Source organism: Meriones unguiculatus, chromosome 20 (genome assembly GCF_030254825.1).
Source record: "Meriones unguiculatus strain TT.TT164.6M chromosome 20, Bangor_MerUng_6.1, whole genome shotgun sequence".
NCBI lineage: Eukaryota > Metazoa > Chordata > Mammalia > Rodentia > Muridae > Meriones > Meriones unguiculatus.
The window spans coordinates 22,243,523-22,257,173 of NC_083367.1; the positions used below are offsets into that span (position 1 = coordinate 22,243,523).

At 42.3% G+C, this 13,651-nt stretch overlaps 1 protein-coding gene across 2 annotated transcripts in view; it reads left to right on the forward strand.

Annotated features, from left to right (window-relative positions):
- Positions 1-13,651, forward strand: part of Ahi1 (Abelson helper integration site 1) — a 149,533-nt gene that overhangs the window by 110,172 nt on the left and 25,710 nt on the right. For both annotated transcript variants that reach the window (XM_060373693.1, XM_060373694.1), the window contains 2 exons: positions 7,517-7,679; positions 10,924-11,021. In XM_060373693.1, the coding sequence (XP_060229676.1) occupies positions 7,517-7,679; positions 10,924-11,021 (261 nt within the window). The remainder of the gene's footprint in view (positions 1-7,516; positions 7,680-10,923; positions 11,022-13,651) is intronic.

The window sequence follows — 13,651 nt, forward strand, 5'->3', positions numbered from 1 at the left end:
GTGAGTGTGCTTGTAGCATCCCATTTACCTTTTCACTCTAGCCTTCACATTTCTAATGAGATGTCTAATGAGGGTCAGCCTTGTTGAGGGTCAGCCTTATGGAGGGTCAGCCTTGTTGGGAATCCCATATGGGTAGTAAGTCACACTTTTCTCGTTACACTCACAATTGACTGCCTGCCTTTGGTTTCAGCATTGTACCTATGTCTCCTACTTAGGATTCATTTAGTGTCAGATACTCTTTTTTCACTTTCTGCTACTGCTCTTCCGACTCAAACAAGTGAGCGTTGAAAGGTACTGTGTAAGTCTATTCATTGTTGCACGTCATTTCTGCCTTTACTTTAGATAATTCAAGTTTATTTATCTTACAGTTGAATGATTTTTTTTATTCAGTCAATTTGTATCTGATGATCAGTCCTTCTACCAAATAGTTTGCTCTTCAATGCCAGAATTCCATGGGTTTTGAAATTGTTTTATTGCTGTTTTCTATTTCAGTGAGGTATCATCATCACACTTTCTTGTAATTATTTAAACGAATTTCCTTTAATTTTTTAAATGCTGACTTGGAATCTTTGTCTAGTCAACCTAACATCTATACATTCTCAGGAACATTGTCTACCTTTTGCTTTCTCTGTGATCATATTTTCCTCTTTCCTTACATTTGTATAGTTTTCTTTGTTAATTACACCTTTGAAATAATGTAGTGCATCAAACCTGGAAACTGAGTCATCTGGGCCTAACTCCTATTACTGCCTACAGCACTGCTTCCTAACAGTCCATTGTAGTTTCGGGGGATCCTCTGGAGTTACACCTCTCTTATGTGCATGCTGTTCTCTGAGTTATGGACATCCGTCAAAATGGATGCTTTCCTGGAGATGCTGCATAGAACGCTGCCTCCGTGGGAAAGGCGTTCTGAGGCGCCCACCACCCTGCTGACTACTGCTTCCTGCCACTGTGTCTCTGAGCCTGCTGGCTGTCAGGGCTGCCTGGGAGCTGCGAGGAAGTGCTGAGTACTGAGTACGGCAAGTTAATGCTTCAGCTGTTGCTGCTGTTTGTAACAGTTTTTATTAAACATACAGTCCTCATTGTTACAAGCATTTGTTTCGTTTTTACAATTTTGGTTAAGTTACTCTCCACAGTTTTTGGCAGTGTTTTGGCAGTTGGTTGCCTGTTTATGAGAACAGCCAATTTTTATTATTCTGCTTTGCTAGAAGCTCCTCCATACTCATTTATTGTAGAGATTAGAGTGTTCCGTGGCTCAGCTCCTGTTAGTTATTTTCCATCCTGTCATAGTCCCTTACCCAGTAGTAGCCATCCCTGTGTATCAGAAGAAGATTTACAAGTAAAAGCTCCTGTAAGCTCACTCACATTTCTCTGCTACATCTTTATTTTCTTCCCTACCACAGCCAATACATGCATACACATGAACATTTCCAAGAGTATCTGGTCTCCTGTTGCTTTGGGGCTGTGTAGGACAGTACAACATGGAGAAAGTACATTTCGAAAAGGAAGCTGCTCCCTTCATCATAGCCAGGAAGCAGAGAGGTTAGAAAAGAGACCAGTAGCCCACTGTGTTTCACTTGTTACAAGTTCCATCTCCCAGTGGTGTCACAGACTGAGGGTGCCTTTGCCCCATGCTGTCCTTACTTCCCACGGACCCTACAGCCTGATAACCGTAACGTTGGCCATCGGGTCTCAAAATGTTGACTTGAAGGGCTACAGAAATTCATAGGAAAGCTGTCGTCATCCTGTAACTGTAAACCTGAACCTGTAACGTGCTTTATTTTTGGAGCCCAGAGTAAACTTCATTAAGTTCCATGTTCATTTGTTGTTAGGGATTTCTCGTTGTTGTTTAACTATCACTAAGGGCTTTTCTGCTGTGAAGTTGCAGCTACCAGACAGGATTTTGCAGCACCTGCGCCCAGCATGTGATTAGTTTCCATTCACTTTCACGTCTACAAATGCTTTTCTTTTGGAATAATTATTTGAACACATAGAGTAAAATTCTAAAGTTGAAGGATAAGTGCTCCAGACTCTGTCTTATACAGACTTTAATTTTAAAGTCATAAAAACCAGATGTTTTGTGGTGTACTTTACCTTGGAGCTCTCTTGATTCCTAGTAATTTTATTCTTTTTATTAGTAAATAAAAAGAATGGTTGTCACTTTATCTGAAGATAATTTAAATCAAATGCTTTCTAATACTTCTTTGACTAAATGTTTCCAGTTTTGCATATGCCAGCATTATAAATGCTCAGATGACTACAAAACAATATGCTTTGTGCAACTATTTGCTTGGTTTTTATCTGTTATTATCTAAATAAGATTAGTTAAAAGTAACAGGAGCTTGATTACTTTTTATAAGTATTCTCTGGGTTCTCTCATGTGGTATTCATATACATAATTAGAAGAAGTTTGATTCTGCTGTGCTATGCTAGGCATAGGGTATGTGTTATTCTTCTTGTGAAGTAAAACAGAATCCAGTGTGACTCAGTCGGACGGGCTCATATAACACTTAATAATAGGTTTCTATACAATTCAGGATTTATCATTAATGTTACTTTTAGTATAGTTTATTCTCTTATTTCTGTTTTAATAGAAAAAACACAGTATTCCTTAATTAGTATTATAAACAACTTTCTCAGAGTTTACTTAATTTTAAGATAAATATGAAAAAGTACTTTAAATTTTATCTTTTATTACTTAATTGATAATAACCGGGCAGTAACCATTGTATGTACCGTTAAGTGTTTGGCTTTATGCCCACCTGTCCATACACAGGACAAAGGACCATCATGATGAGAGTCACCAGTATGAATAGTAGGATTGGAAAAAAATTCACATTTTTGATAGCCATAGTAACAGTAGAAAAGCATAGATAGAATCATTAGCAGTGAAGCTAATTTAGCCCTGAAGTTGTCTCTTAAATTGTTCTGACAAAACTTAAAAGTCAACCTGGAAAGGGTCGAGATGACCTTAGGTCGCTGTATGGCACCACAAGGTCCAACTCACATTAAAGGAATACAGGAAAAACCAGCTCATTTGCAAAGCAAAATGCACATTTTGTAATTCTCTGGGAGAGCTGTAGCTGCAGGCGTGGTGATTAAAATAAGCAAAATTCATTCTCACAGTTCTGAAATCAAAAAGCGTGAGATCAAGTAAATCAAGGGAGAAATCATAGAGGAGGTGGTAGAGGGCAGGTGTCCCTCTGGTTTTCGGCTGGCAGAGGAAAGTTCTGCAGTGACGATGAAGCCAACAGAAGCTCTGTTTTAGGAGGAGGTGCTCAGATGTAAGAGTTTATTCAACATAACTTGGCTTGCTAAATTGCCTGAGGACATTATGATTATTGACTGTTGGCTTCCGTTCTAGATGAAAGTACAAGGAACAAGTAGACTGCTGAACTTGACTGCTCAGTGTTCCTGCCAGGGTCGTGAGGATCCTTCACAGTTAGCTATCATAATGCTTACTTTCTTGGATGATATTACAAAGAAAGTTCTATGTAGCATCTTATACAGACTAATTTTTTGAAATGTGTGCATCAATAACCAAAGGTTAAGCCCCAGCTGGAGTAGTGCACATCTATAATCCAAGTTTGCGGGAGGCTGAGGTAGCAGGGTCATGAGTTCAAGTCCAACATGGGATCCCTAGGAAAACCCTATGACTAGAGATGTAGCTCAGTGGTAGAACACTTGGCAAGTGTGTGTGAGCCTCAGGACCCACCCCTCCACATAAAGAAGGAAAGAGAAGAGGGGAGACTCAGACAGAACAAAGACCAGCCTCGCTCAGGGTGGTGCTGTATACCTGGCGTCCCACCGTTAGGGAAGCTGAGGCAGGAGGATCATTTGAGCCCATCCTGATGATGTAGTAAAACCTGGCCTCAAAATAACAAACAAATAGAAACAAGAGCTGTTCATGGCACTTTACTCAAGATTGTGTTTAATCAATTTGGCTTTAAAAAAAGAGAAGTTCTGTTTTGAATATCCACTGTTAAATAGTTTTTCCTAACTATAGGCTTACTACAAATTCTTAAAGTACATTTAAGGTATGTAGGATAAGCTATGATATTGGCTAGATTAGGTATTTTAAGTACATTTTTCAGTTAATGATATTTCAATTTCCAGATCTCTTATGAGATAACACCAACAAAACTCAAAGACCCTGTGGTCTTTGAATGAAAAAAGTGGATTTTATGAACCATTTCATTTCCCAGAACTTTTATTACTAACCTGAACATATAAGTACATATCTTTCTTTAAGCATTTTACATAGAAAGATTTCATTACTACTTTTTCAGTTCAGGAATTGAATCATATTTCAGAAAACAACATGCAGGGAACAGGCACACACACTGCCCTACATAGTGAGACACCAAATGTCATGGTACAGAAGACACACACTCACAAACTGTGTATACGGAGGCCTGCTGCAGCAGGAGGGTCCTCCCTGCTGCAACCAGAGGGTGTTCCCTGCTGCAACAAGAGGGTGCTCCCTGCTGCAACCAGAGGGTGCTCCCTGCTGCAACCAGAGGATGTTCCCTGCTGCAACCAGAGGGTCCTTCCTGCTGTAACCAAAGGGTGGTCTGGATACTGTCCATTGGAGACAATCCTTTTGTAGGGATTTTGCTGGCTGTCTTTTTTACAGTTTTGTTTGAATACTCAGGACAATAAAATCTTGTAGATAGAAAGGTCAGGATTTATTCATAATTTGGTACTGATTTCAACCAAAGAAGATTACCATTAATCTTCACTTACTAGAAGAGAATATGAGGTTGCAAACAGGAAGGTAAGAGCATCTTGGATAGGAATGCAGGCTTGGATACCGCACCACCACCTTCTCCTGAGCAACGTTTCTGTAGCGGACTTTCAGTGTAAGAGTCATAGTTCCTCGTTGTACAGCAAGTGTGTGCCTAAATGTCAATAATACTGTGATGACATGCTTCAAAGATAGTTCCATTGTTGTGGAGCAGTGGCTCTCAGCCTTCCTAACGCCGTGACCCTTTGGTACAGCTCCTCATGCTGTGGTGACCCCAACTATAAATTCTTTTGTTGCTACTTCATAACTGTAATTTTGCTGCTGTTATGATTCATATTGTAAATAGCTGTTTTCTGATGCTCATTAGCAACTTCTGTGGAAGGGTTTGTTCACCTGTCAAAGGGGTCTGTACCCACAGATTAGAGGCGGAAGCTTCATCTACCACCACCCTCCTAAGGATGCTCATTATGAATTTGATGGAAAACAAAACACCAACAAAACATTGTTTTGGCCTCGGGGCGTAGCACTCTGATAGTGTAGAGACAGAGCTTGAGCTCACCAGGGCTGGAAATAGTCACATGGGAGGCATTACTCATGTGCTTCCAAGACAGGATGGTGGTGAGAGGCTTATCTGAAGCCATCAAGTTGTGGAAGTGCACTAGTCTGCAGAGCTGCATACCAGAATACCACAGACCAGGCGGCTTACACAATAGACATTTGCTTTCCCATAGTTTCAGAGGCTGGCAGTCCAAGATCAAGTTAGCAGTGTTGGTTTCTCCTGAGGCCTTGCTTCTTGGCACGCAGTCACCTTCTCACAGTGTCCTCACAGAGCCCTTTTCTCTGTGTGCCTGTGTGCTTCTGGCATCTCTTCCTCTCCCAAGCATAGTGATTCTGTTGATCAGGGTGACTTACAAATGTCATCAGTTTCAGTTGTCTCCTTAAAGGCTATCTGCAGATATATTCACATTAGGAACTAGGAGCTTCGACCTTTACGTGTTGAGTAGCGCACTAGGGTCTATAACAAGAGCTGTGGAACTGTAACACGGTGTTAGGTCACAGCAGCTAGTACAGTGGGTCTCAACCTATGGATCATGACCCCTTTGGGGATCCCATACCAGATACCCTACATATGAGATATTCACATTAAGATTCAAAACAACATCACTTCTTGGCCTTTTAGCTAAGATCAAATGAACATTCATAACAACGAAATTACAGTTGTGGAGTATCAATGAAAATAGTTTCATGTTTGAGATCACCACAGCATGAGGGATGTCTTCAAGGGTTCCAGCATTGGGAAGGTTGAGAACCACTGACCTAAGCGTAAAATCTGATCTGCCTCATTTGGATCGTAAGAGACCATCAATGGGTACTGAAGTGCAGTGGGTAATCTTGTTAGGCTTTGTGGAACACTGTCTGTCAAGAGAGTCTTTAATCAATGGACTCTTGTGGAAGTTTTAGCGCAAGCTTTAATCTGTCGCTTTTATGACGTCTAGATGATGGGTGGTCCATACAGCAACATTAACCTGCTGTGATGCGTGTGCCTGTGACTGCAGCGCCCACCATCCTTGTGAGGAACCAGAGCTCTCTAGGGCTCATACAAGCAAGCATGCTGCCCTCACACTACGGCTGTCCTCCTTTGACCCCCACTAACTATCCTGGCTCCCTCAGGGGGCTTCCCCTGCCTTTGGCTGTTCCTCAGTGCTGGGCCTCACCATATTGAACTCCTGGGGTTTCTCTTTCCTGATTGCGCTCTGTTCTCCTACAAAGCCTAAGTGAGGTGCCTCTTCTCGAGATGATCCTATTTACCACTACTGTGCAGCACATTGGGATTGAAATTGTTACTCAGTGAAAGAGTCCATCAGCCTAGTTGCAAAGCGCTCTAATGGTGTGCTTTCATTACCATCATTGGTACACTTGAAGCCCTGTTTGGTGGCACAGTGGTAAAGTGTGTTCATGTCACCATGTTATCATGCCCTACCCTGTGTAGGGCTCCAGGTATGAGGTGGATGCACACGTGCTGTCCTTTGAAATGCTACAAAGAATTGTTAAACATCAGTTTTGACTTGCATATTTTTTAAGAAAAAACACATCAAATGTGATGAGTAGTGTTATAAAACAGAGAAGGGGATTCTCACAGAAAGACCTTTCCTCTTAATTTGTGTCCAGAAAAGATCAGCTTTTAAAGGTAAGTCAGAAGATTTAGGTTGTTGGTATAAAAATATCAAAAGCTGTTTTTCAAGAAATATTTCTCTCAAAAAGATACTTCAGCAATAAACTCTGTGATGATAACAGGGTTATATAATCAGTGATCCACGGAGCTTTCCTTTGTTGAAAAACTGATAAGCTGAAGTTTTTTCTTCCAGATGCATCTGCTTAACGCAGAAAATGGAACCTGAAGGGGTACTATAAAGCCCTTCTAAGAGAGGCGGCAGAGTGCGAGGGTTGTTGGGTTTTTTGTTTTTTGTTTTTTGTTTTTTTTTAATTTGCTTCAAAGTAATTTACTTTAAAACTTTAACATCTGGTATTTTGAAGCTAATCTTTGTGTGTTGAGTGTTCTTAACCATTTCTCAATCCCACAGTCTTTTATCTTGCTTCTCCTGCTGTGTTCCCACCACCCCTGATCCTATTAGCAACCCCTGACACAGCCTCAGACTTACCAAAGTCCTGCTTTGGTTTCAGCTGTTCTTCTGCAAGAGGAAGTGAGTGTTGGGGCTCTTTCTGTGGCACAGTTGTGATAAAGCTGTGGTGGTCTTATCTCTCTCCTAGGTAGTGGCTCTTTACGACTACACAGCAAGCCGATCAGATGAACTAACCATCCATCGCGGAGACATTATCCGAGTGTTTTTCAAAGATAATGAAGACTGGTGGTACGGCAGCTTAGGAAAGGGACAGGAAGGTTTCTTTCCAGCTAATCATGTGGCTAGTGAAAGTAAGTGTGTGCTCTCTTCCTGGTACACTAAGGTGATATACAAGCCCAGGATTTGGTCACTTTCTCCCCTTTAGTGCACTGTCTGTATCATCGTTGCTTCTGTTTACCAGTTTGAAACATTTTTCATTCTCATAATGGAAAAGCTGAAAGGAAGAGGCACTGGTAAGCCAGAGAGCCACTCTGCTCTGAGATTGGAATGTCTGCTGATTGCCCTTGTCATTCATTCCTGGGGAGCCTCCAGCAGCCACTTCCTTCAGCTCCTTCCTCCCTCCCACCTACTGCTCTGTCTTGTCAGCTCTTCTCTCTCCTGAGTAACTCTTAGCATCTTAAGTACCTCCAGCCCCTCTGCCCGCACTCCTCCTATTTGTATACCCCAACTCTGGCCAGGTGCCTGCTGACAGAGGAGTGAAGGGGCTATCTCAATCTCAGGTTCATTAAGTGAAAAGAAAAGAGAACAGACAGCTTCCTAACAAGGCCTTCTAAAAGCTGTAGCCTTACTGTGAAGCCCGGGAAGGTGAAACTAACACAGAAAGCCTACGCGTGAGGTGAGCTGTCACAGCAGGCCACACAGCACTGCTTCTCCAGAGTGAGTCCTAATGGCAGCTGCCCTGGTGGCATGCTGGAGACCCTGCACTTAGGAAGGAGATTTCAAGCCCATGCCCAGCTTACACTGGCCTGTGGGAGTCGCCTTTAGAATAAGCACGGTGCACTGCAGGCAACAAAGCTATCTCACACAGGCACTGATGTGGTGGCTCTGAGAGAATGGAGTAGGAAACACTGCTCTGAATATTTATTGTCTTGTTTTTGCAAAGAATTATTTATTCCTAGTAGTTGATTTTCATGCTAAGCTTTGAAACCCCTATTTAAACCAAATTGTGACTGAACAAAACTACTATTACTTCCTGGCTTAAGTTCTGAATTTTGAGAGTAAAAGGATATATTTAAAAAATTAAAAGGAGGAAGAAGAATGTTTTTCCTTGATTACTGTGCTAGGCTACATCTGTTTGAAGTGACTTCCCTTTACTGTCCCCACTTTGCTGCCCACGTGTCCCCAGAGCCCCACTCTGGTGTCTCTCCACAGCCCCCTTCCTCACCCTGTCTGTTGCCTCAGCAAACTCTGCCCCTTAAGAATGCCAAGAATTAAAAAATTGCCCACTTCTCTCTCCTATGACACAGTTTTTAGTTTTCTGTTTGTCCCTGGTTTATGTATCTCTAAAGCACAACTAGTAGCTTGTAAATTCTCCTAGCGGTACATTCCGTCTCTCAAAGAAAATGCATGATGGAGAAAGCTGAAGGCAGAGTGGAAAGAAGCCGTTTAGGACCAGGTAACTACCCGGTAGACTGAAGACAGTGTTAAAATCCTCTCCCACGCCCTCAACACTTCCAGCTTCCTGACTGCCACAGCATCCACATGTCCCTCACACTTTTGGTGAGCCAGCCCTGGGCAGGCCTGCTGAGCTTCAGTGGCAGTGGCCGGCTGCTGGTAGAGTTGTAGAAGGATGTCTGTGACTTGACTAGGACATACAGCCTTTTCCTTTCAGATACCAGTGTGGGCGGGGGGAATGTTACAGATAGGTTTTTATTTGACAATATGAAAATATCACGTGGCTCTCAGCACATTCTGCAGAAATAAACCTGTAGGCTTGCCCTCTTGAGAGGCCACAGACATTGGATCTGCAGTGAGTTAAGGTCTAAGAAGACTTTATTTTCTGTGTCTAGTAACTCTGAAACCTCTACAGTGATGGTTGACGGCTTTGTTCAGAATTGATTCCTTGCCTCAAGTCATGACCATCCTGCAACTGTCACTGCTTACTGTGCGCTTGAATAATTAATGCCTTCCTTAGCCACTGCTTGTTGTGAGGGCCTTGTGCGGGTGAGAACAAACAGGAGGGAAATCTCAGAATACCTGAGTGCATAATAGCTGAATCTCACATGTCAGCAGGTGCTTCTCTTTCCCTTTTATCCTACTTGCTGCCTAAATTTAACAAAAATTCACCTACCAGACTTTAGCATTAACAAGGAAAATGGCTCTCAGCAGCATATTCTATTCTAAAATGGAGGGAGGAATTTTCCTCGGTCTTTATCTGAAGCCGTGTGTGCAAAGCGAATGTAAGAGAGTTTGTACATGAACAGAATCTCTACACTGTTTAATGAGAACGGCAAATAGAAGATAACGTACCCATGTTGCACAGTCTGGCTCTGCTGTGAGCTGCTGGGCAGGCGGCAGGATCACTCTCTGTCAGTCACATCCAACACCCTTTCTCTGCCATGTAAAGAAACCTAAGAGTGATGCCAACCCACATCCACTAATATCTCATAATCTTAATTGTACAATTTCAATTCAGTCCATCTCTGGAATTTCTCAATTCCAAATTACTCGCCATTAAAATAGATTTTCATTTTAGCCCTTGAAGATTCCCATATGGGTTTTTTCCATACACATACTTTGTATAGATTATGTAGATTATCATCGAAGATTAAAGGGGATTTAAGTTTATATCTTGGATATAATCCTAAATCCATGTTTATTCATTTCCCTGTTCCCAAATTATCCTTCTAGTCACAGTACTACCTGTTCTTCAGAGCTTGACACACCTTCTCCTCCTTCTGCTCAGGATTTTCCATCCCCATACCACTTTATCATTGTTATTCGCTGCCTTTTGAATGATGCTGCTTTTATGGACATGACTGCCTCTTGGCCAGTAGTCCTCACCCTGTGGAGCTCTTCCCCTTTGGGGGTCACCTAAGAACACTGGAAAACATAAATATTTGCATAATGATTCATAACAGTAGCAAAATTACAGTTATGAAATGGCAACAGAATAATTTTATAGTTAGGGGTCAGCACAGCAGGAGGAGCTGTACTGAAGCATTAGGAAGGGTGAGCACCCCAGCTCTAGGCAGACAGGAGCTCCATGGGAGCAGCGGCTGCTGTTGCCTGGCAGATAACCTTGCATACAGCAGGCTCCTGACCACTGTGTAATGAGAGAAACTAAAATAAGTGTCCAACAGTATGTGAAGTAACACCTTCTGCCCTTCTGAAGTCCTCATGATTAAAATTCTAGTCATAACTATGGGTCAGACTACAAACTGCATTAACTAGTGAGTGCCACATCAATTGCTCTCACAGCAAAGAACTGAATGTCCATTTCTTTAAATTGAAGCCTCTGCCCTCCATTGTAGTTTGTTCCCAAGTGGAAGAGTACTCCTGGATTAATTAAATGAATCCCTTTTTTACTTCCAGCACTGTATCGAGACTCACCTCCACAGGTAAAGGAGCGATCCCCTCCATTAACTCCCAAGGAGAAAACTAAAACAGAAAAACCTTGGGCTTCTCAAAAGGTATGTGTGTCAGGAATGTGCGCTATATGTAAGATGCTCTATTTTTTTTCCGTCTGTATAAAATATCTCTTTTTTTTTTCATGCTTATGGTCTTCCATTGTTGACATTGCTACTTCTTTTGTCTTGGGCACCAATGAGAAATATATAAAGCAAACATTACAGCCATTTTCCAGATAAGGAAACCAAGGAGGCTCAGAGAGGATAAAGTCCTAAACCCCCACGTCCCAGCCCGTAATGGCGCGCAGCCCAGAAGTGGAGCTGTGGCTTTAGGTGCTCACACTGATGCCAAAGGTCGCAGGAGTCACAGAAAAAAGTTGTTCTTTTTACCTAGCTCTCTTAGACCATCTCTTTCACCTGACAGTAACTGAAGATTTTCAGCTGTTGTGAGAAATGCTGTTGTAGCTCTCTGACGCGGGTAGTAATTTATATGGATATTGCTTATTAGACCTGTTCCATTATGTGACATCCGCTCTTTCCTTAGGCTGACAAGCCCCATTAATTCTTGACTATGAAGCAATATATATTGTTAAACAAATATATATCTTGCATATATCATTATAATGTCATGGTAAAATTGTTGGTAATTGAACACTGTATCAGCCATTCAGCGTGTAATTACTTAGTTCTTCTATACTGACCATTCATTTAGCCCAAAATGAAGCTGGTATAACAGGGTACTTACCCTGATGGGTTTGACAGACTGGTGGCAAGCCACTTGTGAGTAGGTAGTTTCAACAGACTCTTGGAACCAGATAATGTGGAGACAATGTACATGTTGCTGAGAACACACCAGGAAAACCAGGACTCGCTCCCAAGGGAAAAACGCGTAGCCTGCAGCTTCTGTGAGTTAAAAGGTAGTACTCTATGAAGTTAGGAAAAAACATGCCCTAAGAAGAAGAGCTTGAATAAGATATAGGATGTTATGATCATGTCTGGGGAATGTAGATTTAAAGGGCAAAAGTTATAGAAGAAATGCAGGCACTGGGCCACAAGCAGCCCAGTGCACTCTGCCAGCTTGCTTATATTTTATCCTCCAGACAAGGGACCCCCTGGTGGAGGTGACCTCAGGAAATGATATTAAAAGATTTTAAAGCATTATCACAGGTGGTTAAATAGAAGCAAGTTAAACCAAGCACAAGGAAATTAGTTAGGGATACATGGAAATGAAATACAAGACTAAACTGGATGGGTGGAAGGGAGGAAGAAGCGTGATTGCCAGGCCTTTCCTTGGTTCAGCTAATAGTGACATTAGAACCTAAGATAAGTCTGAGGTCACTGGATTATTGTCTACCTGAATAGGTGACAGTACCACAAAATCAATGGCCCAGGAGGATTTGGAGCATGGAGGTGAGGCAGGGTGGACAATAAGAACCCATAGTTTGGGATGTTTCAAAAACTGGAATCAGAGAGAGTAGGGCTCCAAAGTCAAATGAAGAGAAATCACTGTAGTTAGGGTACTGTGCCAGAAAGCAGAATTTGTGGTGAAGGCACTGGCCCTGAGTGAGGTCTGTGGGGTGAGAAGAGAAGGAAGCCAATGGCAGAACCAGATGATACTAATATTAAGAGAGTCAACAGCTGGAAACACCAGAGTATGAGATGTGCCCTGGAAGCCAAAGGTGAAGGGAAGAACATTCTAGGCACGTCCAAGTGTTTGACATTGTGGCACTAGTTTGACATCTGCAAAGGTCCTGCAGAAAACCATGCAGTTGGATTACAAAAAGAAAAGAAAAAAAATCACACACACACACACACACACATACAAACCTCTTATGTTTTAAGCAAATCTACCATCTTGAGTTGGACCACCCTCTTAGCTATCTTTGGACATGTGGGTGTCAGGTTGCAAGTAGCACAACTGCTATCAAGCAGTTGGGTTATCTGAGCATTTGGTGTCAAGAGGACCCTGATAGCTTTGCACCAGGATCAAAGTAACAAGCAAGTGGAAGCCATTCTCAAAGTTTCACTCTGAAGAAGGGAGGAAGGGAGAGTGAGCAGTTGCTGGAGGAAGACCAGATCTCCAGTTACTTCTCGAGTATTGAAGAGACATAAACTCTATGCTGTGGAGGCAAAGTCAGGGCATGGTACATTGTGGAACACGCAGGAGAGTTTGTTTTATAATAGAAAAACAAAATGGTACATGTGTCTTGGCATAGACCAGCACCTCTCAACTGGTAGTGGTTTTCCCTCCCAGGAGACATCTGGCAATGGCTAGAGATTGTTGTTACATCAGGGTGTGGGAGACTGCTGGCTTCTTGGCCATATGTAGAGCTCATCACTTACCCTTCTGCTACACAACAGAGACGTGACCAGCAAAATACACCAACACCATCAAGCTTAAAGCCTCATCCCTCTCAAAGGGGGGGGTGACTCGGATAAAGTCAAAGTCTGGAAATAAGGAATGAGGTTTCCTGCATGCAGCACCAGCTTGGAGAATATGGAGAGAAGCACGAGAAGGCTGGGACTCAGAAAGCATGGTTCTCTACTAGGTTACAGTGGAGAACCGTTCTGCTGTTCAGCATCAGACTTAGGAAATTAACAAATGTCTGTCTTAATTCAGGGCTACTGTAACAGACATGCAGTCATTCATAGTGGCTTAAATAACGAATAATTCTCACTGTGTGGAGAGTGGG